The sequence below is a fragment of the Nycticebus coucang genome, chromosome 11, assembly GCF_027406575.1.
Source record: "Nycticebus coucang isolate mNycCou1 chromosome 11, mNycCou1.pri, whole genome shotgun sequence".
NCBI classification, from domain to species: Eukaryota; Metazoa; Chordata; class Mammalia; order Primates; family Lorisidae; genus Nycticebus; species Nycticebus coucang.
The window spans coordinates 106,393,878-106,421,635 of NC_069790.1; the positions used below are offsets into that span (position 1 = coordinate 106,393,878).

At 46.9% G+C, this 27,758-nt stretch overlaps 2 protein-coding genes across 6 annotated transcripts in view; one reads left to right on the top strand and one right to left on the bottom strand.

Moving 5' to 3' along the window:
• Positions 1-12,034, top strand: part of STRA8 (stimulated by retinoic acid 8) — a 29,304-nt gene extending 17,270 nt beyond the window's left edge. Inside the window, exons 6-8 of the mRNA XM_053553977.1 lie at positions 6,928-7,001; positions 9,573-9,684; positions 11,966-12,034. Of these exons, the coding sequence (XP_053409952.1) occupies positions 6,928-7,001; positions 9,573-9,684; positions 11,966-12,034 (255 nt within the window). The remainder of the gene's footprint in view (positions 1-6,927; positions 7,002-9,572; positions 9,685-11,965) is intronic.
• A 7,196-nt stretch (positions 12,035-19,230) lies between these two features.
• The window catches only part of LOC128560111 (solute carrier family 23 member 1-like), a 51,096-nt gene continuing 42,568 nt past the window's right edge, over positions 19,231-27,758 (bottom strand). For 2 of the 5 annotated variants that reach the window (XM_053553615.1, XM_053553614.1), the window contains exons 9-12: positions 25,272-25,436; positions 24,913-25,021; positions 24,739-24,834; positions 23,467-24,530 (exon numbers count right to left, since the gene is read on the bottom strand). In XM_053553615.1, the coding sequence (XP_053409590.1) occupies positions 24,392-24,530; positions 24,739-24,834; positions 24,913-25,021; positions 25,272-25,436 (509 nt within the window). In that variant the 3' untranslated portion in view covers positions 23,467-24,391. Of the gene's footprint in view, positions 23,139-23,466; positions 24,531-24,738; positions 24,835-24,912; positions 25,022-25,271; positions 25,437-27,758 lie in introns of those variants that run through there. The other 3 variants (XM_053553612.1, XM_053553613.1, XM_053553616.1) reach the window with 3 other exon arrangements.

A 27,758-nucleotide genomic window follows, 5' to 3' on the forward strand; every position in this document is an offset into this window, starting at 1 on the left:
TGGTCTATAATTTCTTTTCTTGTTGGGTCTCTCCCTGGTGTAGGGATCAAGGTGATGTTTGCTTTGTAGCATGTGTTGGGTAGTATTCCTTCTTTTTCTATATTTTGGAAGAGGTTTAGTAGTATAGGTACTAGTTCTTCTTTAAAGGTTTGGTAGAATTCTGACGTAAAGCCATCTTGTCCTGGGCTTTTCTTTTTAGGGAGATTTTGTATAGTTGATGCTATTTCAGAACTTGATATAGGCCTGTTCAACATTTCCACTACTTTCTGGCTAAGTCTTGGTAGGTGGCATGCTTCCAAGTATTGGTCGATTTCTTTCAGATTTTCATATTTCTGAGAGTAAAGTTTCTTGTAATATTTGTTAAGGATTTTTTGAATTTCTGAGGGGTCTGTTGTTATTTCATCATTACCATTTCTGATTGACGAAATTAGAAATTTTACTCTTTTTTTCCTGGTTAGGTTGGCCAAAGGTTTATCTATTTTATTGATCTTTTCAAAAAACAAACTTTTGGATTTATTGATCTGTTGTATAATTCTTTTGTTTTCAATTTCATTTAATTCTGCTCTGATTTTGGTTATTTCTTTTCTTCTGCTGGGTTTGGGATTGGAATGTTCTTCCTTCTCCAGTTGCTTGAGAAGTCCCATTAAGTTGTTTAGTTCCTCTCTTTCCATTTTCTTGAGGAAAGCTTGCAGTGCTATAAATTTTCCTCTTAGGACTCCCTTTGCAGTATCCCAGAGGCTCTGATAGTTTGTGTCTTGAATGTTGTTTTGTTCCAAAAATTTGGTGATTTCCTTCTTAATCTCGTCTATAACCCATCTATCCTTCAGCATAAGGTTGTTTAGCTTCCATGTTTTTGTATGGGTATGCAGGTTCCTGTTGTTATTGAGTTCAACTTTTATTCCATGATGGTCTGAGAAGATGCAAGGAATGATTTCTATTTTTTTAAATTTGCTGAGGTTAGATTTGTGGCCTAGGATGTGGTCGATATTAGAGTATGTTCCGTGGGCTCATGAAAAGAATGTGTATTCAGTTTTGTTGGGATGAAATGTTCTGTAGATGTCTGTTAAGTCCAGATGTTGAATGGTTAAGTTTAAATCTAAAATCTCTTTGCTTAGCTTCTTTTCGGAGGATCTATTCAGCACTGCTAAAGGGGTGTTAAAATCTCCAACTACTATGGAACTGGAGGAAATCAAGTTGCTCATGTCTGTTAGTTTCTCTTATAAATTGAGGTGCATTCTGGTTGGGTGCATAAATATTAATAATTGAAATCTCATCATATTGAGTATTACCTTTAACAAATATGAAGTATCCATCCTTACCCTTCCTTATTTTGGTTGGTTTAAAGCCTATTGCATCTGTGAATAGGATTGCAATGCCTGCTTTTTTCTGCTTTCCATTTGCCTGGAGTATAGATGACCATCCCTTCACCTTGAGTCTATATTTGTCTTTTAATGTAAGGTGAGATTCTTGTATGTAGCAGATATCGGGCTTGAGTTCTTGTATCCAGTCAGCCAACCTGCGCCTCTTTAGAGGATGATTTAAACTATTCACATTAATTGATAATATTGATAAACCTTTTGAGAGTCCGGGGGACATTTTTAATCCTTTTGCAACTGTGGAAGTTGGAATTTGATCAAAATTTTCTGGGTGGGTTTACTGTTGTGGTGGAGGATTACGCTGGTCTTTATGAAGGATATGTCTGAGAATATCCTGGAGAGCTGGTTTAGTTATGGCAAATTTCTTCAACATGTGAATGTCATTAAAGTATTTAATTTCTCTGTCATAAATGAAACTCAGTTTAGCTGGGTACAGGATCGTGGGTTGAAAGTTATTTGTTTTAGGAGATTAAAAGTTTTAGGAGATTAGGGTGGCGCCTGTGGCTCAGTCAGTAAGGTGCCAGCCCCATATACTGAGGGTGGTGGGTTCAAACCCGGCCCCGGCCAAACTGCAACCAAAAAATAGCTGGGCGTTGTGGCAGGCGCCTGTAGTCCCAACTACTCGGGAGGCTGAGGCAAGAGAATCGCTGAAGCCCAGGAGTTGGAAGTTGCTGTGAGCTGTGTGATGCCATGGCACTCTACCGAGGGCCATAAAGTGAGACTCTGTCTCTACAAAAAAAAGTTTTAGGAGATTAAAAGTTATTTTGTTTTAGGAGATTAAAAGTCGATGACCATCCTCTTCTAGCTTGAAAGGTTTCAACAGAGAGATCTGCAGTTATTCTAATATTCTTCCCCTTGTAGGTAATGGTTTTCTTTCGTCTGGCTGCTTTCAGAATTTTCTCCTTCATATTAACTTTAGTGAAATTGATTATGATGTGTCTGGGGGATGTCTTATTTGGGTTGAGTTGTGCTGGAGTTCTGAAACTGTGTGCTATCTGAATTTCAGAATCTCTTGGCATGTCTGGAAAGTTGTCTTTATAATCTCATGGAGAAGAGACTCTATACCTTGTGAAGCCACTTCATCGCTTTTGGGGATCCCTATAAGACGAATATTGGTTTTCTTCAGATTATCCCAGAGCTCTCTGAGAGAGTGATCTGTTTTTGCTCTCCATTTCTCTTCCTCTTTGAGAGTTTGGGAGCATTCAAAAGCTTTGTCTTCAATGTCAGAAATCCTTTCTTCTGCTTGCTCCATTCTGTTACTGAGGGATTCTACTGTGTTTCTGAGATCTTTGAGGGCTGCAACTTCTTGCCTCAAGGTGTCAAAATCTTTGGTCATTTGGTCTTTGAATTCATTGAATTCTTGAGACTTCTTTTGGGTTGCTGCTTGGAATTCTAATTCGATCTTATTTGCTATCCAGATTCTGAATTCGATTTCTGACATCTCGGCTATTTGTTTGTGCATGGGATCTTGTGCTGTGTCTGCCCCATTGTTCCTTGGGGGAGTTGATCTACTCTGATTATTCATATTGCCAAAGTATTTCCATTGATTTTACCTCATGATTGTTTTTCACTTGCCTCTGGCAGTCCTCAGAGTTGGGGAGGTGTCTCTCTAAGATTAGACCCCAGCAGGATCACTCTTTTGTTGCTGGATCTTGTAGGGAGTGGCCCTGTGTAGCTCCCTGAGTGTGACACACCCAGATCCAGCAACAGGGCTGGGGGAGTGGGGCGGAGGGGGGAGGGTCGGGGAAGGTGGGGGTGGTGGGGGTGGGAGGGGTCGGGGGCAGGGGTTGCACACGGTTCTGGGAGTGCCTGGCTCCCAGTGACTTTGGCACAGAGGGCCCAAGGCTCCAGCAGTCTCTGGCCAGGAGAAGGGCTCTGTGCAGAGGCAGGGAAGGCTCTGGAGGGCATGCAGCTACCAGAGTCCCTGGTCAGATGAGAGGGCCAATGTGGAGGCAGGGAGGGTACAGGAGGGAGGACACGGGGTTGCGCAGCTTCCGGAGTTCCTGGTCAGGGCGTGGGGAGGCCTGGTGGGCACGGGGCATGGGTCTTGGGTTGCACCTCTAGCAAGGAAGTCCGGGCAGGCGCAGCTCTTACTGGGTCCGGGCGGGTGCCGATGGCAGGTTGCAGGTGGCGGCACAGCTCTTCCGGAGGTCCTACGGGCGCCAATCCATCATACATTTTTCAAATCGCTCTGCCCGTTAGTCCCCTGTTGGTGGTCAGCCCACCATCATCCTCCCCATGCTTCTCAGTATAAGGTATGGAGATCAGTAAAAAGGGAGGGTACCTGGTTCCTACCCCAGACCCACCAAATTAGAATCCCTGAGAGTGGAGCCTTCCAGTCTGTGGTTTTTGTTTTTGTTTTTGTTTTTTATTAAATCATAGCTGTGTACATTAATGCAGTCATGGGGTACAATGTGCTGGTTTTATACACAATTTGAAATATTGTCATCAAACTGGTTAATATAGCCTTCACAGCATTTTCTTAGTTATTGTATTAAGACATTTATATTTACATTTAGTAAATTTCACATGTACCCTTGTAAGATGCATCGCAGGTGTGGTCCCACCAATACCCCTCCCTCCACTTATTGTTGCCCCTGCCCTCCCCTCCCCTCCCCTCCCCTCTCCTCCCCTCCCCTTTTCCCATATTCTTTTTTCTTTCTTTCTTTTTTTTTTGCAGCTGGGTTTGAACCCACCACCTCCAGCATATGGGGCTGGCACCCATGTATTCTTGGGCTATAATTGGGTTTCAATTGTAGGGCTGTGAAATTGGTTTCATTGTAGGGCTGTGTACATTGGATACTTTTTCTTCAATTCTTGAGATCCGATCTATGGCTTAATAAGCACTCCAGGGGACTGATGCATACAGGTATTGTGAAGGGGACTCTCAGTGCAGATGTGCAGAGGTCAATCAGCTACTGCCTTAGCTCCTCCCCCACTCGGTCATCAGTCCACCAGACTTTGGCTTCTGATCTGTTGTTCCTCCGGTGCTGGGTCCACCATTGAAAAGATGTGAGTTCTGGGCGGCACCTGTGGCTCAGTCGGTAAGGCGCCGGCCCCATATACCGAGGGTGGCGGGTTCAAACCCAGCCCCGGCCGAACTGCAACAAAAAAATAGCTGGGCGTTGTGGCAGGCGCCTGTAGTCCCAGCTACTCGGGAGGCTGAGGCAAGAGAATTGCTTAAGCCCAGGAGTTGGAGATTGCTGTGAGCTGTGTGAAGCCACGGCACTCTACCGAGGGCCATAAAGTGAGACTCTGTCTCTACAAAAAAAAAAAAAAAGAAAGAAAAGATGTGAGTTCTCCTCCAAAGTGGTTCAGGAAGAGCCAGATGACTAGCAGATAAAGACATCATGACTGAGGTAAGTGTGAAAGGGTGGCCAGGCCTGGTGTATCTTTATAGCCCCAGAGTGCCTTGCCCTGGCTCTCGCCCAAAGAAGACTAAAGGAAAATATAGGCATATGCTGCATAACAATGTTTCGGTCAATGAGGTATCACATGTACACTGGCTGTTCCCTGAGATTATAATGGAACATACAGAAACCTGATAGATGGCACTCAACATAGGCTTTGCAGATCAGTAGGAGAAATGATTGATATTCAGTAATGGTGCTGGGACATTTCATTTAGCATATAAAAAATGTAAGTGAAAATATGTATACCATCCAGGTTTGCGTAAGTACACTCTATAACATTCACACAGTGATACAATCACCTAAGGACACATTCTCAGAATGCATCCTCTTTGTTAAGCCACACGTGACTATGTATACCAAAAGCCTGAGCAATTCTATCCAATCTGACTGTATGCATTTACCAGCATGAACACTTTCTCAAGGGAGAGCAGATCCAGAGAGAAAACACATAGAATCTAACGTCCCCAAATCATGGAAACAGCTTGTCTGGACTTCTCTCAGGGAAGGCTGTGGGCTGATGTTGTTCTGGTGTTAAGGGAAGCTGTCAGCAGATCCCCTCAGCCCTGCCCAGGAGCTGTGCCCAGGTTTGAGCCACTCTAGAGCTGAGTGATAAGGTAGGTGGGACAGAAAGGGCTCATGCTTGAGGCAGGGACGAAGCCTGCTGTGGCTTCTAAATTGGCTGCAGTGAACCTGCTGCAGCTGTGGTCCATCTGGAGAGGTTCTACTGTGGAGCAGTTGTGTTAGAGGCCAGATCTGGACTCAGGTCAGGTGTGCCCAGAAGGCACTGGACAATTCTGTGTTTGTTCTGAGAGGCAAGACCCAATGAGTGTAGTGAGCATTCCAAAAGGGCCACAGAGGCTGGACTGTAAGAGGGTTTTGCATATGTGTGCCCTACATCTTTGGTGAGCTGATTGGTTGAGGACAGGAATGTATGTCCTGGGTCACTGTCTGTGGCCTGCTGGGGAGAAATGTGGAGCTAATGGGCTTCTGGGCTGATGGACACAGAAGCCCAGGCCTTTCTATGGCCCCTTTCTACATTGTCTTTGAAGTGACCAAAGAGATTTTAAGTAGAAGGACACCAAAAAATGTCCAGAAAACTAGGAAGGGGACCAGAGTCCCAAGGGAGTTGGTTCTGGGGAAGCAAACTGAAAAGAGGACATAATGGGCAGACCTCTGGGGAAGAGCAGTGTGTCCCAGGGAGGGGTGAGGTGAGACCCTGCTAGTACCTGCTAGTACCTGCTAACTCAGGGCCAGAGAACTCCCTCGCCTCTCCTTGGCATGACTGTCAAAATCAATGAGATATCAGATAAAGTAAAGCATGCCCACTCACTTTTTTTTTTTTTTTTTTTTTGAGACAGATTCTCAAGCTGTTGCCCTGAGGACAGTGCTGTGGCATCATAGCTCATAGCAACCTCCAACTCCTGGGCTCAAGCAATCCTATTGCCTCAGTTTTTCTATTTTTAGTAGAAACAGGGGTCTCACTTTTTGCTCAGGCTGGTCTTGAACTTGTGAACTCAAGCAATCCACCAGCCTCGGCCTCCCAGAGTGCTAGAATAATAGGCATGAGCTGCCGCACCCAGCCTCAGTTACATTTTTAATACAAAAATATCCCAAGCAATGTTCAGAACATTCTTATCTTAAAAATTATTCATTCTTTATCTGAAATTCAAAGTTAAGTTGTATTTGTATGTGCTACATCTGGCAATCCTAAGGGTTAATCATGTTTCCATAGCATATTTAATATTCTTTAACAAATTAGGGGAAAGCGGGATGAAAAACTGCCTAAGTAGCAAGATTCCAAATTTGGAAATAAATGATAAAATATGCCTGGGGAAGTGACTGGAGGGAAATAGAGCAATGTGTCAACAATGGCTATTGAGTCTTGACTGAGCATCTACCTGCTTTAGCAAGAGGAGATACTGTCCCCAGAGCTTCCTATCTGTCTCAGCCACCTCTGGGGTTGGTGGTTTGTCTCAGAAATGTACAGCTTAGTATTCAGCCTCTGAGAAGATAATTGAGCAGAACCCCTGGGCTTGGGACCCAGCTGGGATGCTGGTGCCCTCTGCCCTTTCACTTACCTCTCCCCCGGCAGCCTAGTCAGTTATTTCTGACACATGAAGTTCTGTGCTTTCTTTCAGATCCTTTTTGAAGATGCCTTCGATGTGGCAAGTTTCCTGGACAAAAGTGAAGCTGCAAGTCCATCTAGCTCCAGGTGAGGGAGAGGGTGTGAGAATGTGTGTGTGCAGCCCTGCTGGGGGGACTAGGAGCCTCTCCTCCACTGTGCCCTGGACCTGGAGGAGGCTGCCGTTCACTCTTCTTATAGGCGGGAGCTAAATAATGAGTGTATGAGATAGAGAGTAGAATAACAGGCTTGGAAGAGCAGCAGGGTGGGAGGTTGGGGCGATGAGAAATGACCCAAGGTGTATTATGTGCACTAATCAGGTGAGGGTTATACCAGAAGTCCAGACTTCACCATCACACAGTATATCCATGTAACAAAATTGCACTCAGACCCCCTGAATCTATACAAGAAATTTTCAAATAAAAATAAAAATAATTGTTCCATCCTGGTGCAGGGCTGAGACACACCCAGGTTATCAGCGCCAAGTTGTGGAAATGCTTCTGGTCACTTTGCACAGCCTTCCCAAAGTGCCTTATCCTGCTTATCCCTGCTCTAAGTCCAGTCTTACCCTGGACATCATAGACTGGATGGGTTATAAACAACAGGGATTCATCCCTCATGGTTCTGGAGGCTGGGAAGTCCAAGAGTAAGGTGCCAGCAGATTCAGAGTCTCGTGAGGACTGCTTCCTCCCAGATGGCATATTCTGGATATAACCTTACCTGGTGGGAGGGGCAAGGAATCTCTCTGGGGCCTTTTTTTTTTGCAGGTTTTGGCCGGGGTGGGGTTTGAACTCACCACCTCCCTTATATGGGGCCAGCGCCCTACTCCTTGAGCCATAGGCGCTGCCCTCTGGGGCCTCTTTCATAAGGGCATTAATCCCATGAATGAGAGTTTCCACCCTCATGACCTAATCACCTCCCAGTGCCTCACTTTCCAATACCATCACTTTGGGGGTTACTAAGACTGGGTGCTACAGACTGTGTCAGTTTTGAGGGGACACGGTCTGTAGCACCCAGTGCCAGGCAGCTTAAGAGTGGGTCACAGCAGTGGATCTGGCAGGAGAAGTAGGCAGGGGCTTTGGGACCAACATGGAAACTGGCCTGTGCCCTGGGCCTGGAGGAGGCTGCCGTTCATAGCACTGATGGCAAGTGGGTATGATGGGGGCAGGGGAGGGAATGGCTGGCCCCAGGAAGTGGGAAAACACAGAATAGAATGTGGGAATTGTTCAAAAGAAGAAGCAGTTTGACTAACTCTATCCCAAAGGGGTGTTTTCTGAGAGAGGACTAGTTTAGAACTGAAATTTTCTTGCTACTTTGGTTGAAAACCTATGGTCTTATGCCCAAGGGACATACCTGTCCTGGAGTCATAGCTATGGAAGCCTGGACATTTAGTTTTTCTGCCTTGGGAGTGAGGGTGGCAATTGTCCTTATGATCCCAGTGAGTATCTCCATTTTCCTCTGGATGGGAGGCTGGGCTATGGTGCAGAGAGACCTGGGGGCCTCCAGCAGACCTGCAGGCAAACCAGACATCAGCATTTGTCCCTCCCTTCTTCCTGCTCCACCCAAGCCTAGACGGACTTGAGGAAAAGTGGGAGTGACAGGATTGCTTTGTCCCCTCCAAAACTGTGTGTGGAGTTTCGGTTTGCTGAAACTGGGTGGAAGCAGGCATTCCAATTTCTGTGCTAGGCTTGAGCCGCTAAGACAACTTTGTCAAGAAGTTGCCAAAGTGTACTTGCCAGGCAGTATTGAGAACTACTTACCCTGCTGATAGAACAAAAAACAACCTATTAAAAATGTTTTCTCCTTTCCCTAGAAAAGGCAGGAATGCTGACAGAGCGTTGCTAAGCTGATTATAGGACCTTCTCCCAGGAGGAAGGGAAGTTAAAACTCTGACCGCCTTGGGCGGCAGCTGGGTAGGGCGCCGGCCCCATATACTGAGGGTGGTTGGTTCGAACCCCGCCCTGGCCAAACTGCAACAAAAAACAGCCAGGTGTTGTGGCGGGGAACCCGTAGTCCCAGCTACTTGGAGGCTGAGGCAAGAGAATCACCTAAGTCCAGGAGTTGGGGGTTGCTGTGAGCTGTGGCATTACAGCACTCTACCAAGGGTGATAAAGTGAGACTCTGCCTCTTTAAAAAAAAACAAAACTCTGATTGCCCTTAACAGCTCACAACTTCTGTGCTCAAGGTCCCAGTCACATGGGGCTTTCCCCCTTGTCTCAGGAAGGTGCTGGGCAAGAATTCTGCAAAACTCCTCGCTGCACCTGGGCTTGAGTTCCACATTTGGGACATCTTAGGGGACGGAGCTCAAACCTGTCTCTCTGAGTGGCCCTACCAGTGTCAGGTGGCCAGAACCACAGGGTATTTCTGCAGGAGATTGACTTTGAAGGGTAGTGGAAATCTTGCTCCCATTTCCAGAGGCCGCAGCTCAGAATACTAAATTAGGAGACAAGAGCCAGTCTCACCATAATCTCAATTTTTCTAGAAGGTTCCAGGCATGACATTTGAGCAGAGGCAATGCAAACCTTTCCAGAAGCGGTCTGGGCTGTTTGAGAATTTTGAAGTGCTTAGCTCACACTGTAATCCAAATATTTTGGGGGTGGAGAACAGAGGTGAAAGATTAGGAGCCTGACTCCTTGCTGTTTCTTTCTTCTTTTGTTGTAGTTCAATGTTTGCTACCTTCAATGCAGAAAATTCTGAGGAAAAGTTTCAGCTCTATATGCAGATCATCGATTTTTTTAAAGGACTTTGCTATGTTAACAATCAGTTAAAACAGGTAGGACAGAGCAGAATGTGTCGTGAGACCTCTGCCCACTCCCCTTAGGATGGGCCCTCGCTGGACTTCACCCGGTCACACCATGAGAGGCCACTGGGCAGAGATCTTTTGTTCTCTCTCGCCTACTCCCTGGATGGTCAACTGCAGCTTGAGGTATCCTGTGGAACAGAAGACATCTGGGGAAACTGAGGAAAGAAACAGAGGGATGTCCTTCAGGGCAGACCTAGAATGGGAATGCAAGGTCCAGATCCCAGAGTCCTGGCTCTTAGCGGGCATTCGTAAATGTTATGTGAACCCTTGATGACGTCTTTCCAAAAGGCCGGGCTGTTCCATCATCTTCTAAGACCCTAGGGGAATATTTACTTTGGCTTTTGAAGAGTATTATTTTCTGCTTCCAAAAAGTTGACTGTGCCACTTACGGTGACATGAGTAGTGGCAAGTCTTGGTTAGGGAGTTTATTCTTGGAAGCTTTCATGGGAGGAGGCAGCTCATGCTTGAGCCACCAAAGAGACAGGCCCTTTCAGATTCATAGCCATGGATTTTCTCTACTAATTTAGCAGAAAGCACAACTGTTTATTTTTAAAGGCAAACTATAATAGTAGCAAATGTTTGTCTGAAAATAATCAAGGACACCTATTCAGTAGGCTGAGTATAACTGGGTCCTCATCTCACTAACTCTTCATTTCCCTCCTTTGCAGTTAGGAATCCTTCCTTGCAGCTTGCTCCCTACTCCCCACCAAACCTTGGCTGACTGCTCCTTAGAGCAGGAGTCCCCACTTTCTCTCCAACACAATTAGTCTACTTTCCCAAGACTTTGCAAAGATTAAAAGGACAGTCTTTGCTTTCTTTCCTTCCTTTCTCCACATATGGCAGAAAAGACCGAACCAGCAGGGGATAGAGGATCCCTGTAAAGTAAAGATAGTCAAACATCAGCGCTCCCAAGAATCGCCTTGGGGCCTGTTTCTGGTGCCTCAAGAGTCCCACTCTGTGCTGTGAGAGCCAGGCCCAGGAATCTGTATTTTGAACAAGCTGTGCAGGTGGCTCTGGGACAGATCTTGGGCTTGGACAGATTCTGTTGTAAAGAGGGAAATTTCATTCTTGTATTCTCCCTGAACAGGGGCCCATGTGATTGTCCTAGAAACCACCTGACCCCACCTCTCTGACCCCCCCCTTCCCATGGGGAAAGCGTGGAGAAGTCTGAAAAGCCTTGTTTGCAGAGGTCATCCTCCCACCTGACTGTCACCCTTGGGGCCAGGTCCCACATTCTTCAGATGGTTGACTGGAGTAGGGATGCTGCCTGGGGTCCATGGGAATTGACCCTGATGTGCAGGGATATCAGACTGAAGGGGTCATTTTCTGCTGTGGTGGGACAGGCAGAGCAAAAACCCACGAACATACTTTTAGGGGGAGACGTAGTGGAGACTCCTAAGTGGTTGGCTGGGGCCATTATAAAGGGAATGAGAAACATTTGCTAAACAAATGTAGTGCCACTTCTTTAAAAAAAAAAATCTAACAGGTAACCCTTGTGTATGGCATAAAATTCAAAAGTGTTCAAAAGATACACAATGGAAACTTAGTCTCTCTCCTACCAGGCAGTGTCCTGTACTACCTGGTAGCCTCCTCCAGAGGCAACTGCCATGATCAGTTCCTTATACACTCATCCAGGGATATTCTACAGATAGTGACCTATTTTTTCAGATGCAAATAGTAGCCTACTATACACATTGCTTTGTGTTTTGCACTTTTCAAAAAGTATATCCCACAGATAGAGAGCTATCTTCTTGTTAAAAAAAAAAAAATAATAAAGCTGCATAGTGTTCCACTGGGGGGCACACCATGATGTAGCTCACCATCTTCTGTTGGGCACTTGGATCAAGCTTTAAGATTTCCTCTTTCTTATGGGATCTTGCAAATCCCTGGGATAGGAAAAAAGCCACTTCTGTTATATTGTTTCTGAAGGTCACAGAGTGTTGAGTCTAGTAAAATGGAAATGGGACCTTCTCCTGGGTAGGAAGAGAAGCTTATTTCATCTCAAGCTGGAGATAAAAGTGCAGCTGAGGGTGGCGCCTGTGGCTCAAGCAGTAGGGCGCTGGCCCCATATGCCGTGGGTGGTCGGTTCAAACCCAGCCCCAGCCAAAAACCGCAAAAAAAAAAAAAAAAAAAAAAAAAGTGCAGCTAAAGAGATGTGAGGAAGAGACTGGGGGAGGTGGGCATGCCCAAGCTTGGGGGGCCTTCCTGTGTGCCTGGGGTGAAAGGAGACCTCTTCTCCCATGTTTTACAGGAACCAGCCCTGGACGATGAGATGCTCATGTTGACGTGCCTGGAGACCTTTGATGATGAAGACCTGTAAAGCACAACAGCTGGGAGGAGAAGGCACGAGGGAGAGTGGCCAGTTCCCAAGTTTGAATATTGGCAGCTAAGGTTGCACCTGCCACAGCCTCTGGGACTCTTTGGAATGGGCTGTCCCAGAAACATTGTGATGTTTTAGTTTCTGATTATTACAAAGCATAAGAAAAGTGTGGTCCCATGTCAGTTTTGGGGGCTGTTCGGTATTAGGGGTTGACCCTGCTCCCGGGCATGCCCCCACTGAGCTTCTATTGGGTGCACCAGTGAGCTGAAGCCCAGGTCATAGGAAGAGGAGAGACAGGATCTATCCCTGGAGGTGACATAACACCAGATATTTTCAGCATGTCCTGGACACAGGGCATTTCCCTGGTAGGTTCTACAGAGTTCTAGAGCTCCCTACTCTAGAAGCCCAAGAGTGTGCTGACCTCCGCCCTGTGCTATAGGACAGGTGGGTGGAACCAAATACGTCTGCCACTCCTGGTGATAAAGACACCTCCATGAGACTACAGTGTGATCCCAAAGTTCCAAGCACTTTCTGGTGAGGCTTCTGGGCAAAAGGTGCTTGATCATCTCTGGGCTAGCACAGTGGCGGGTGTGGGGTTGAGTTCTACGTGTCAGTTTGGCTTGGCCATGGCACCCAAAAATACGGTCACACATTATTCTAGATGTTCCTGTGAAGGTATTTTTAAATTTTTAGCAACATTTAAATTGGTAGACCTTGAGTAAAGCAGATGACTTCCCTTATGCTTCCAATTAGCTGAAGGCCTTAAGAGAAAAGGACTGACCAGAAGAAGAGGGACTTCTGCCAGCAGACGGCCTCTAACTCAAACTGCAGTTCTCCCCAGCCTGCCAGCCCACCCTGAAGATTTTAGACTTGCACCTCCACAATCGCATGGCCTGTTCCTTAAATATTTCCTTCTCTCTGCGCCTACACACACCCACCCACACACCCTATTGGTTCTGTTTCTCTAGAGAAGCCCAAGAACACACTGGATGTGCAGAGGGATCTGGGTCTGCCTGGCTCTTTGCAGTGTATAAGTCATAGTAACATGGCAGCACCCCCACAGAAGGCCTCCCAAATACCAGGCCTGTTTCACTCCTTGTAAGAATCTGACATGAAGATTACATCGCAGAACCCAAACCCAAACCCAGTCCTGTCTGATTCAAAGCCCCAGCTCTTACTTCTCTGTCCTGTGACATACCAGCCCAGCTGACTCTCCAAGACTCTCCCTAGGGATAGGTGAGGACTAGAGCTTTGGCCAGCACTTCCCAGCTTAAGTATGCCCAGACCCGGGGCCGGTAAAGGCTTTCTAAACGGTTGGGCAAGTGAGGACTCTTTGAGGAGGGGTAGCCTGAATTGGTATGGAAAGGAAGGAAAGAGGAACTCTGGGACTCTGGTCAGCCACAAACCCAACTGAGTGGGAAAGAAGAAATGAGGCTTTAGAAAGTGGCATGTCTTTATAGAGGGACCTTCAGCGAGCTGACCCAGCTCTAGCCAGCCCCTCTTTGCGCCATGCCCCACCCCGATCCTATAAGTCTAAGGCTGTGACTTTATCGCTGAAGCAGCATGTGCCAGGGTCCTCGGATCAGAGTGGACCTCACCAGGACAGGGAGATGCCTTTGCTCCCCACAGCCTTGTGCTGGGGTGATGTCCCCACCTCCAGACCTCAGCAGCCCTCTGCTTTCCTCCCCAACTCCAGCGGGTCTTGATGGCTATTGGTACCTGGCTGTATTTATGGCAGAAAACTACCTTCCCAGGTTCTCGCCCCCCCAACATGTACCAGGCAAGAGTCCTGTACCGTGACGCATCTCTTCTCTCTCAGTCAGCGCTGCATCACTCAGGGTTCTGCAGAGAAACAGCACCAATAGGTAAAGAGACATCGAAATTTATTTTAAGGAATTAGCTCACATGACTATGAGGATGGCAAGCCTGAAATGTGCAGGGGATGCCAGCAGGCTGGAGACTCAGGCAGGAGTTGATGCTGCGATGTTGGGGCAGAATTTCTCCTCCCAAAACCTCAGCTCCCTCTGAGCCTCCCTTCAAGTAATTGAGCAAGTCCCACCCACATTATTGAGGGCAATCTCCTTAATTTGGTATTACACATCTATTGTATAAAAATGCCTCACAGTACCCCCATAAATAAGTACTTGATAAGAAAACTGGGTATGGTAGTTGGCCAACTTGACGAACACCCCTTGGGAAATTTTATGTTGTTGTTATAACAGCTCCCCAGGGAAGCTGGCAGGCAGTGTTTCCTCCATTTAGCAGATGAAGAAACAACAAACTTGGCTGAAGCTCAAAACAAATTAACAGAAAAGAACCACACATCCTCTCACCTCCAACTATTAATCTGTTCCAGCCAGTAAGTTAATGAATGGGGAGCATGTCTGTTGTTTTAAAGAGAAAGACACAAAAAGTTCCAGTTGTCCTACTTCCTTAGAATTAGGACACAGAAACATGAAGCCGGTCATCCAAGTTGGGGTGTGGGGCCCATGGAGGTCAAGGTGGAGGCAGAAGAGACGGAAGGGCCTGGAGGAGGGAAGCTGGGAGGCTGCAGCCCGGCACCACTTTACCTGCAAGGAGCATGCAGATTTGAGGGGCACACAGGTTTGACCTCGGAGTACATGGAAGCCTTGAGCTCCAGTAGATGGGTGTGTAGTGAGTGCGGACTGTGTGACTGTGAGGGCAGAGCTGTGCCTGGCCTGAGCCTGGCTCTGGTTTGGATAACTTGGTTTCACATCATGCTGATTGCATCAAGCCAATTACTCCATGCCTGTCAATTAGCTCCCAGCTACTGGGAAGAAAAGGGAGAGAATTCTCCAATGCAGACTCTGGACAAAACAAGCTTTTGTGCTTTTATGGGAATGTCAGAAATCTGTCCCTTTTGCATATGCTTCTCACAAAACTGCCTTGTCCCTAAAACTCTGAAACCCCGAGTTCTTACAGGATAAAGGACATCTCATAGAAGCTGGGAAGTCTTGTCTGGGACCGGGACCCAGCTCTCCTCTGCCACTGTCCATCCTGCTATGGCTCCCTGGTGACAGCACATTATAGTAATAAAGCACAAAAAACACACCAGGAAAACTGAGCCTGGCTGGCTGGCAGCCGTTTGGAGAGAACATAGTGAGCATTCTGAAGTGCAAGGGGTGTCAACCAAAGGAAAAGAAAGAGCAGAACTGGACAGACTTTGAAAAGCTGCTAGGACAGTGATGGCGCAGGAGGGAGGACAGGGCTGCTCTTGAATTATCTGGCTCTTCTAGAGCAGTGAAGCCCAGGTCCTGGGTCTGCAACATCTTTATTTTAGCATTTTATACAGGCCAGACTCTATTCCTTTAAGCCCGCCATGCCACACACAAAGATCACACTTTTTATTGAATTAGTAGAAATAACAGCAAGTGTCTATGCTGGCAAAAATTATTAAAGGAAAGAGAAAATCTGATGATGCAAGAGGAGAGAAGTGTTACAGCAAAATCCTTGATGGGAATCGGGGAGCAGTCTCTGGAACACAAGGAGGAGCAGCTTTCAGGAGAAATTAGGCAGTGCATTAACCTAATAGGAGAGAAAGCTAAGGATAGGCGCAGAAGCTGGAAGTGGAGAGGTGCAGTTGGTGGCCCAAGTTCTCTTCTGATTGCTTCTCTACAGATTTCTCTATGAAATAAGAAACTGAGAATCAGAATCAGGATGGAGGTAGAAAGGGTTTTAGTAGACAGAAGACAGTAAGCAGTGGGCGTGGAAAAGGTGGCCTGCCTACCAGGCAGCATTGAGAGCCCACCCATGTGAAGTTCGTGATCGTGAATCTAAAACCAGTTAGCTCAGTTGTGTGGATTCTCCAGCGATGTTCAGGGGCACAGGAGTAGCCACACAATGGACAATTGATGCTCACCTGTGTCTAGGTTTTGTGATGAAGAGAGAGTGAACCAAGGGCATTAAAAACACAAGATTAGGGCGGCGCCTGTGGTTCAGTGGATAGGGCGCCGACCCCATATACCGAGGGTGGTGGGTTCAAACCCGGTCCCAGCCTAACTGCAACAAAAAAATAGCCAGGCATCGTGGCTATTTTAGTCCCAACTGTAGTCCCAGCTACTTGGGAAGCTGAGGCAAGGGAAACGTCTAAGTCTAGGAGTTGGAGGTTGCTGTGAGCTGTGTGATACCATGGCACTCTACCGAGGACAATAAAATGAAACTGTGTCTCTACAAAAAAACAAAACAAACCAACCAACCAACAAAAAAAAAAACGCAAGGTTAACCAAGTGCTGTAGTGGCCGTCTGTAGTCCCAGCTATTCAAGAGATTGAGGCAAAGAATGACTTGAATCCAAGTTTGAGACTGCTGCAAGCTGTGACACCATAGCATTCTTCTCAAGGCAACATAATGAGACTCTATCTGTCTCAAAAAAAAAAAAAAAGAAAAGAAAAAAAGAGGAAGAAGAAGAACGCAAGGTGATTGTCAACTGACCATAGAACTGAGGCTTGGTAAAGAGGAAAGAGAGGATAAGAGTGAGGTGGGAGGACAATAGATTCAGATCCTGGAAAGTTAAAGGACTGGACTTGGGGGACTAGACATAGTGAGCTCAAAAAAATAGGAGGTGGTGTCAGAGAATTGCTTGAAATCAAGGATTATAGGAGATGTGGCTATTGGTATTCCCAAAGCCTAGACATAGAGATATGACCACAGAATGAGGAATTGAGATAGCGAAAGACCAATTACCATGGAGCTCAAGGAACTCAGAGCTGGGGGTGGGAATGATGAGCTCTGTGGATACGAAGTCACCAATTCTTAAGACAGGATTGTTGGAGAGAGGGACGGAAACATCCTCAGGGAAGGAGGGTGTGTAGATGCCAACAAGGAAAAGGTGCGTAAGTAGAAAATCTGATGGTGTGAAGTTCAAAGCAAAAGCAGATACAAAAGGGCCTGTAGGACCTGGAATTAAAGTTCTCACTCATTCCTCACTATCCTGAATTAAAGTGTTAATTTGTTCATCAACCTCCAGTAGACCTTTTCAAAGGTTACAAAAATTAAAATGTTTAGAGGAATCACAAGTCACATGAAAATAATTGTCAACTTTTTTTGTGGGCTAAGATTGCAAAATATCTTGTAAGAAAAGAGTAGATATATTATAAAATCAGCACAAAGTACTTATATTAGAAATGAAAAACTTTTTCAAAAGAGCAGAATTGGTTAGGAAACTTCACTTTAGAAATGATGAAAAAACAAACAAACCCATGATCCTTCACCAACTAAGGGCATATCTGCAAAGAGACATCTTCCTTGAAAGTGAGGACGATGTGGACTCTGGGCAGTGTATTGAGAAATGTGGAAGCGAACATGTAACCAGGAAACCCCTATTATCAGTAATAGCTGACTCAGCTTCACAGGGTGAAAATTTATAGTTAGTTCTAAAAGCACATCAATTTCCCAAAGTATGGAAGATCTTCAGGCTCATTTTCTTTCTTCCTTTAAAAATTTTTTTTTGTAGAGATGAGGTCTTGCTGTGTTGCTCAGCCTCATCTCAAACTCCTGAGCTCAAGCAGTCCTCCCACCTTGGCCTTCCAAAATGCTGGTATTACAGGTGGGAGCCACTGAGCCCAGCCTATGGCTGTTTTTCTTCAGGCATAGCTGCCATACTATAAAGTAAATTCTGTGATCTGAATGTTTATGTCTATTCAAAATTTGTATGTTAAAATCCTAACCCCTGAGTTGATGGTATGGGGAGGTCTTTGGGAGGTTATTAGGTCATGGATGGACTTCTCATGAATGGAATTAGTTCCCATATAAAAGAGGCCCCAGAAAGATCTCTTTCTCCTCTGGCATGTGAAGTTGGATATCTGTGAGGAAGAAGACCTTCCTCACAGATATCCAACTAAGAAGATATCCGACTAAGAAGACCTTCCTCCTTCCATCCCAGGCACTAATTTTTGAGACCCGTGGGATAGAGCATAGGGTTAAAAGTGCTAGGCACTAGGGACAGAGTGATCTGGACAAAATCCAAGCATCACTGCAGCCCTGAGCACTAAAAATAATACTCACTAGACACAGCACACTGTTCCAACCCTAAGTCATATTGAGTAGTGATGGTAAGGCAAGACAGAAGTGCGGTAAACAGAATGTGTTAAGAATCCCATCATACAGTTAAACAAAAACTCCTTGTTTATTAACCTTGACTCTGTCTTTGAAGCTTGCCACTGTGCTGTATTTTCTCATGCCTGACTTCCATAAAAGCCTGTGAGGATTACTGGGAGGGGCACCCTTATCTCTCCTTCAGGAAGCAGCTCGGAGAAGGAGAAATAACCTGAGTGGGAATGGTGGGAAATGAGAAAGATGGACACAAAAGGCAAAAGATGGGAGCAGAAGGACTGGTGCAGCTGATGACTGCAGCCAGCACTGAACTGTGGAAACAGCTTTATTTATATAGTATCTTTAACGAGGTAAATGTTAACACCTGGAGTAAAGATTAACTTTAAGGAAGAAAAGCTGTGTGCTTGCCAATACTCAGGAAAGTATGTAGGGGCTGAGTGACTTCGGGCAGAGGAGGAAAGAATGTTTGGTGTTAAAGGAGGAGAAGCAGCTGGGGGTTGTTCCCTGAGTGTCTCCCCAGCCCTGCCATCTCACAGCCTGTTCCCCACATCTCTCTCCATGCAGAGAGCTTGTAGGTGTTGGCCTACCAGATCCCCCCAGTGCAAAATACACTAAGTATGTGTTAATTATTTTGTGTCACACCAACACAGAGCATGGAACTTGGGCTTCCCACCCTCCAGAACTCTAAGACATAAATTTCTGTTGCTTGTAAGTCATTCAGGATAGTGTATTTTTTTGTAGCATCCCAAACAGATTGAGACTGTAACCAATACAGTAAATCCCCCTTATCAGGGCTTTCGAGTGCAGGGAATGCACTCCAAGATCCCCCAGAGGATACCTGAAATCAAGGATAGTTCTGAACCCTATACACACTGTTTTTCCTACACATTCAGACCTAAAGGTAAAGTTTAATTGATATATTGGGCACAGTAAGAGAGTAATAAAAGCTAATAATAAAGTAGAACAATTCAACATTATATTTTAAATAAAACAAGGCTTATTTGACCATAAGCAGTGTGATACCATGACAGTTATTCTGATCACCAAGAAGGTGACTAAGTGACTATCAGGCATGTTTTATCTACAGAGCAAGGGAAGATTTCATCAGGTTACGCAGAACAACATGTGATTTAAAACTTATGAATTGCTTATTTCTGGCATTTTCCATTTAATATTTTTGAAACTCAATTGACTTCAGGTAACTGAAACCAGGGAAGGAGAAACCAAGAATAAATGGGGACTACTGTACAGTATTTTAACTAGAGAATGTATGTCGTGGGTTGAATTATGGCCCCAAAAGAGATCCATATCCTAATCACCAAAACCTATCAATGTCACATTATATACAAAGGGACTTTGCAGATACAACTAAGTTAAGGGTCTTGAGATGAGGAGCTTATTCTAGATTAACTGCGTGGGTCACAAATATAATCACAAAGGTCATCATAAAAGGAAGGCAGGAAGATCAAAGGGAACAGAAGATGGGACAAGGAACACAGGGGTTGGAGTGTTATTCTCTTAAGATAGAGAAGGGGACATCAACAAAGGAATGCAGGCTCCTTCTGGAACCAGAAAAGGCTAGGAAATGGTCCTCTCCTAGAACTTCCCAGGGGAAGCAGCCCCACCAACACCTTGGTTTTATCTCTAGAAGATTTAGGACTTTTGACCTCCAGAAATGTAAAAGAATAAATTTATGTTCTTTTAAGCCACCTGGCTTGGGCTAATTTATTACAGCAGCCATAAGAAACTATTACAGGAAGAATAAAATCCTCAAACTCAGCACTTACTAAATTTCCTTACATGTGGTACCTTGTGCTACCACAAGTCCTCCCTGGGAGGGTGTTGGCAGAGCTGGTGTGGAAGACTGTCTTTTTCTTTAGCCTTTGCAGTCACAGTGGCAGGCTGTACACCTGGTGGGACAGGGGCATCACCCTCAGATGCAGAGGAGAGAAATGGGCAAGGAGAAGCAGCACAGGGAGATGGAGAGAGAGGGAAAGGGGAGAGAAGCCTCAGTTCTCATCCTTCAGGCCCTGTCTCCTCTGGTTCCTCCTATGGGTCTGTGATTCCATAATTTCCTTTCTTTCCAGTTGCAAGAACCAATAGATCCCATGCCCCTTTTTAGTTAACCTTTTCTCATCTGCAGCCAAAAGGACCCTGCCTAATTCCACAGCAATCTCATGTGTGGCTCCACAGGGCATTCAGAGGCTGTGACCACCTATAGATGGCTGCACCAGGGCAGAGCCAGGGGTGTTTTCTGGGCCACAGTAATGCTAAGCTTCAAGGTCAGGGGAAGATTTACAAGATTCTCCCTTCCCTTTAGCATTCTTCCGTGAGTTAGAAGCTTTTAAAGGTATTCTCAGCTTGAAATATGTTTTAGGATATTCTCTATTTCTCTTTCCTTTTATTTACTTATCACTCAGCTTCCAAGCACACAGGATGCCACTACTCCCCCACAGTACTCCAGGACTGGCTGAGCAAATTCCATCATGGGGCATCATTCGGGGTTGTCCTTGGGTATCATGATCACGATGGTCCATTTCACAGCTGACTTCAGCTGTATCACAGTCCACCCCCCAGTTCACCTCCTCAACCCCTTCAAGACTGAAATTCCTCATGTTAAGTGGCAATTGTCCTTCCTCTCTAGATCCACTGTACTTCAAAGGACAGTGATTGGAATTGTCCCAGGAGGCAGGGTGGAGTCTGTTGTTCTCCTTAGGGTGCCTCACAAGCAGTTTTGGAGACATCAGGGCCTTGGTTCAAAATGCCCCAGGAATGATCTTTAAGATTGGCCACTCTGAACCCATCACCCAATAAAGTCAGAATTATATAGCCCTACCTGTGTGGGCCTGTAATTGCATGCACTGAAGGTCATCTCCTTCTTCTCTATTAGTCTTTTCCCCATGGGCTTGTGTTCCCACCACACAGAAAAACTGAGGGGAATCCAAGGTCTAATCTCAACCTGTGGGTAGCAACCCAAACAACCCTTTGACAGGGGTCACCTAATATCAGAGATTTACATTATGATTCATAACAGTAGCAAAAATTACAGTAATGAAGTAGCAACGAAAATAATTTTATGGTTGGGGTCGCCACAACATGAAGAACTGTATTAAAGGGTCATGGCATTAGGAAGATTGAGAACCATTGGTCTAACGGATTTCACTAGTATTCCCCCTCTGGGAGAAATACTTCTGTCTCCCTATCCCAAAGCCAGGTCGTAGGCCCCTCCTGCTCACCTAGTGACCCCTCCCACTTTCGGGTTCATGCAGGTATTAAAAGATACCTGTGGGGCAGTGCCTGTGGCTCAGTGAGTAGGGCATCGGCCCCATATACCAAAGGTGGTGGGTTCAAACCCGGCCCCAGCCAAACTGCAACAAAACATAGCCAGATGTTGTGGTGGGTGCCTGTGGTCCCAGCTACTCGGGAGGCTGAGGCAAGAGAATCGCCTAAGCCCAAGAGCTGGAGGTTGCTGTGAGCTGTGATGCCACAGTGCTCTACCAAGGGCAATGGAATGAAACTCTGTCTCCAAAAAAAAAAAAAAAAGACATCTGTGGCATGAAAGGCTGATGGAAGCTTTTAATGGAGGAGTTCTGGGAGGGAAGGAAACAAGGCTGAGAGCACAGTGTGTGCACCCTGCTCAGCCTCCCAGCACACACCCATCTCTACCATGCGTGCACTCAGAGCAGGGATGCGTAGCTCTCATATCCGTATTAGTGACAGATGTACTTGGTGGACCCCACACACACACCAGCCCTACTTTTAACACACAAAACACACACACTTCTTGGCAAACATGATGGCAGACAGAATCAACAAGCCTTGAAAAGTAGGTCAGAGGGTCAACTTCCCCCATGCCACGCAGAGATGAGTGAACATTCAGAGTGGAGGGCAGAGGAGCCTCTGGAACAATGTCAACTGTTTCCCTCCCCACCCCCAGCAAAATGTCTCCCCTTCCTTCTCCTGAAGGAGAGAGTTTGGCCAAGCAAGGATAGAGTTCTTGATGGAAGGAGGTATTGAGAAACACCATGGACTTTTTTTCTTGCTAGTTCAATACGGTGCCCATCAAAAGTTGAAGTCATAAGATTGAGTCCCCTAGGGAAATAGTAAAAGTTTCTGGAGAAGCCCAGGATAGCAGACTTGGCTCAACTTCCCAGCAGCCTGCAGTCCACTCTGGTAGACAAAGAGTCTGGGGTCTGAGCATGCGAAGTCCAGCCCTACCACACCTGGACTTTGGCCCCCTGCCCTCCCTGGAAGGGGTCTTAAGTCCCCTGGTCCATAACTGCTGAAGGACAGGCAGCAGAGCACTGGGGAGACCAGGGGAGCTAAGGGACAGCAGAGTGTGATGGAAACACACAGACCGCTGGCCTTCATGCTAGACAAGACCAGACTGCAGCTTCTGGACATGGAGGGGGCTGCAGCACAACTCAGGGTGTGGGAACAGCAGGGGCTCTCCACCACTTCCCAGCCCAGAAACGGAGGGGACACAGCAGCTGCAGGGACCCTGACCCTTGGTAGAAGCACAGAACCATCCTCTCTCAGCCAACATCCCTGTCCCCACCTCTGCCCTAGCGCAGACCTCTTCCTCCAAACACATCAAAATACTGCCCAGGGCATGTGGGACAGAGGGCTGCCTGTGGACACCTGGCCACCTTGCGCTTGAGGCTGGGCATGGGGACCGCGGCCAGCTGGGAGCGCGCTGGCTGATCTTGCACTTCTTTGGCGGTCATGCGTGTGGGTGTGGAGGGCACGGATCAGCCTGTTCCCCGGTGGGTGGGTTGTGGTGAGGGATCGTTCTCACATCCCGGTTTCTGAGGATTCCCGGGAACAGAGGCTGTGCTGGCTCTGGCCCACCTCCCCTGTCCCTCCTCCTGATCTTTTGGTGGGCCAGAAGGGCAGGTGCCAGGTGCAGGGAGATGTGCAGAACTTGGTGCCAATCCCCCAGGGGAGGCAGTAGACCTCTGAGGCCTTCAGGGTCTCCTCAGACTCCTCCTGGAATTGATTCCACGCCAGGAGGCCTCGCTCCTCCTGACTTCCTGAGGGGGTTAAGGAGAAGAAGAAGTCAGAACTGGGCCCAGAGAGAGCACACAGAAGGGATGACTGAAGCAGGCCTCTTGTGCCCTTGCAGGCTGTCAGAGGGGCTCCTCTCCAAGCCCAGCCGGTGCACCCCTCACTCCTCCTCCCCCTCCTCCACCTCCTCTGCCTCTTCCTCCTCCCTCCTTTTTCTCATCCGGCTCCTCCTCCTGCCTCCTCTCTCCTCCCCTTCCTCCTCCCCCTTACTCCCCTTCCTCCTCCCCTTTACTCCTCTTCCTCCTGGATATCTTCCCAAACACACCCACCCCGAGCAGTATGCTGCCTGCGCCAACAACCACCATCCTGCTCCCCACCTGCAGCGCCAGGGAGCTGGTCAGCATTTGGGCACCTGAAAAGCTTCTCTCCCCTCCCTCCCGTCTCCTTTCCTCTCCCTCCTGCTTCCCCTACCCCTCCTCTTCCTCTAACCCCATCTTATGAATCACAGTTCAGCTCAGCTTCTACTGTGTGGCTGACACTTTCCAGTCACAGGGGTACGACTGTGTGGAACCCCAGAGCCTTCCTCACCTCCAGGGAGAAGGCCTGTTCACATTTAATGTTTCTGGAATGCAGATGCATTTTACAGTTAGTGGAAAGAAGCAATGTGGAAAACAGAACAGCATGAAGTGGGTGCTATCACAGAGGACCTAATGAGGGCTGTGGAAGGATCTCGAAAACAGAAGAGGTGAGCTTGGACAGCTCTTCAGGAAGCCATCGTGACTGAAGTCTCTACACTCTTCCCTCCAGTGTCAGCACCTGCAGACTCATCTGCTCATCACAGCACTTATTACCCGATGATGTGAGTGTTTGTCATCTTGCCTCTCTCTCCCATCAGCCCATGGATTTCTGGAAGGCAGGGGTTTATCTTATTTCTCTTGTATTCTCAGTACATAGCACCTGGGACACAGATCACAAGTGCTTGATTGATTGGATTTTGTGTGAATGAATGAATAAATATTTGTGTGGTCTCATTTTCCAATTAGATTGCAGTCTGTAAAACAGCCGGGACTGAGTCTTTTTTCTTTTGTTTCTGATTTATTTCCCACTTTAGCATCCCATTATCAGCTGAATTGTCTTATAATTCCTATTGAAGCCAATACCTCGGAATGTGACTGTGTTTGGAAATATAAACTTTAAAGAGTGATTAAGTTACATGAGAAATAGGGTAAGCCCTGATCCAATCTGACCAGAAGCTTTCTAGGAAGAGGAGCCTAGGCTGTCAGAGATACCAGGGATGTGCCAAGTGAGGACACAGCAAGAAGGTGGCCTTCTGCAAGCCAAGGAGAGAGGCCTCAGGAGACACCAGCCCTCCCCACACCTTGACCTTGGACTGTGACCTTGGATCTTGGCCTCTAGAACTGTGAAAAAATAAATGTCTGTTGTTAATCCACCCAATCTGAATAGAAAACTAATGTAAGCCTTATACCTCACCCAGACCCAGGACCCGTCCCAGGGAAGTTGTGACCAGCCTGACACAGTCACTGGGGCCAGGGGGACCTCTCTGTGTGGCCCAGATGCTGACCGTCTGCCCATAGCACTAGCTCACTGTGCAAAGAGAGCCCCTACCAGGGATAGTGTTGTCCAGGACAAAGCCCAGAAATCCACCGACAAACATGCCTGTGGTGAGCAGCACCTGGATGACCTGGTCCAGCTGGAGGATCCCTAGAGTGGAGACAAGGTGACAAGCTTGCACCAGCTTTGCTCCTGATGATACCAGTGTTGAGGGCAGACAAAAATCACCTGTCTGGAGGATCCTGGGGTTCTTGTTCACCCAGTTGGGAATGGCGAGCCCACAGTAGATGGAGAAGCCAAAGACAAAGAGGTTTCTGGATGAGTTCATGTCCACATACTGCAGGAGAAAGGACCCAGGGGTGGGCACAGGGCTACCAGCACCTTTACTGCACAAGCAGGCCGTTGCTTTTCATATGGTTTGGATGGTTTTGACTTTCTTTCTTCCATCTGGGAGCCAGCATAGTGTCTGGGACCAAGGATTCTCTTCCCCTTGTCCTCTGTCCAGCCCTGCCTCATCCACCTCAATCCAATGGCTCCTCTCAAGATAGGTGACGGCTACATGTCTAAGGGTGCCGCACCCCCCTCACCTGCAGATTGGAGATGCCCACAGCAGTGATGACTCCAAACATGACCAGGAACATGCCTCCAATCACGGGGGTTGGGATGGTAGCGAATGCAGCCCCGATCTTCCCAAACATGCCCATCAGGAGCAGCACACAGCCTGCGGCGACAATCACCATCCTGCTCCCCACCTGCAGTGCCAGGGAGATGAGGAAGGAGGGGGGCCAGTCAGGCCAGCGCCCCTCTGCCCCACACCCAGGACCTCGAACATCACTGGGTGGACCCATAGGAGCAGTGCCCCTGAAGCCTGCAACAGCTCCCTCTGTCCCAAATGGGGCCTGGAAAGAGCAGGGTGTGTCCTCTGCCCCCTATCTCTCCACTCTGGGGCCTTTTTTCATACCTTTCTTTAAATCTTGGCCCAAATGCTCCTTTCCTAAGAAGCCCGGGGAGGCGAAAAGTTCCCCCGGGGAGGCACAGTGGCCCAACACTAACACATGGGGGGTGAGAGCCAATTCCAGCTCTAGCTCCAGTTAGCTGAGTGCCCTGGGCACATTCATTACCTAATCTCTCCGCATGTCATCAGCCTCCACATTTACCACACTGGCTGAATAACACCTACTTCACAAGATTAAATCAGATAAAGTAGGTGAAATGCTTAGAATAATAGTAATTATTGAGAATAATAAACTCTCAATAAGGACTGAAGTTTTTTGCAAGAGGCAGAGGTGTGAGGTTTTACTGCACGATGCTGCATCTTTATGTGTGGCTTGTGCTGTTGTCCACTCACATCACATACTCCCCAAAGACAGAAATCTCATTCGTTTCACCTCCTACAGTCACAGCACTCGTGTGGGCATCCAGTATTTGATACATGCATGTTTAATGTATAGAAGGCCAGGGTAGGAAGGAAACCTAGAGCCTTGTTCAAACCTCTTATTTTACAGAAGGGAAAAGCGAAGCCCAGAGATGGGGAGACACAGAGCCCTAGGCCACACGGAGCCAAGCTTGAGTCAGGCTCAGGTTTCCGGGGCCAGCCTGGCATTCAGTTCCGTTGGCTTTGTAAATAGCATTGCAAGTTCACAGACACGTGGGTGTTTCATTCACACCACGTCCATTTCAATTTCCATGTTGCCTGTTTTGTAAATGGAGTGTCAGCAGGAGAACAGATACCAAACAGGTAAGCTGATAAAGAAAGGAGATAATTTGTCATAGAAACATGTTATGAAGACGATAATAAAAGGCAGCTGGGAAGGGAGGCTCCCTGGAGGGTGGTCAGGGAAGGCCCACCCAAGAACTGAGAGTTGAGCTGAAACCCAAGGGAAGAGATGTACTCCAAGATGGTGGAACAGCAAATACAGACTGCTGTGGGAGGAGCCGGGTTGGCTTCAGAGCAAAAGGAAAATCAGTGTGCCTGGAGCACAGTGACACTGGGGCGGGGGAGGAGACGGGACAGCTACAGGGCCTTGCGGACTACGGAAAGGAGTTAGAATCAAATCCAAAGGCAAAGCATAAGCAAAATGTGGCGTATTCATACAATGGAATCTTATTCAGTCTTTTAAAAAGGAAGGACATTCTGACACTTGTGCAATATGGATGAACCCGGAAGACATTATGCTCAGTGAAATGATGCTGTGGGTCTACTTTATAGGAGGTCCCCAGGATAGTCACATTCATAGGGACAGAAAGCAGAATGGTAGCTGCCAAGAACTGTGGGGAGAAAGAAATGGGGAGCTATTGTTTATACATTCAGAATTTCAGTTTTACAAGATGAAAAAGAGCTCCGAAGATGGTTGTGATGGTTGCACATGGTGTGAAGGTACTTAACACTACGAACTGTATACTATAAAATGGTTTCAATGGTACATTTTATGTTAGCTGTCTTTTACCACAATTAGCATTTTGTAAAAAGATACTCTAATGTCAACTAAAGTTCACTAATGCAGCAATCAATTAACAGATTTGGCTTTTGCCTAGTTTTTTCTTTCCAGCATAAGAGCTTATTTACTTAACTGTCTTTGTTAGAAATTCTTACCACATCCACAGAATGTGTTTTGTTTGTTTACAACCCTAACAATCAACTATTGGAACCAAGGCATGACTACAAGCACAACAGATCAATTTGTCAGGTTCAAGCATGCTGGCAGTCTCATAAGGATTGGCCGGCATCCCCCTTTCCTGCTGCCACAAGCACTTATCATGCAGTCCTGGGCCTCTTTTGGCTTCAGGACTGACATCTGGGCTGGAAGTCATGACAGCCTAGAGAGGTGACAGGAGATCTCTGGCTTTCAGCCCCATTGGCTCCTCTACATGGGAGAACCAGTAAGTGGTTCTTACTGGAGCTCATCCTTGCAGACATGCAACATGAAGCAATACCTGAAAGGCCACAAGGGGGAGGTGTGAGTCCACAAAAGCAAGTGGTCTTTGCACCTGTGCATCCTTCAGGTCAGTCTTAGGTCTCCTACTTAATTTGTAGCTTGCTCTGTCTGTGTCTAGTATCTTTCCTTCCTACTCCT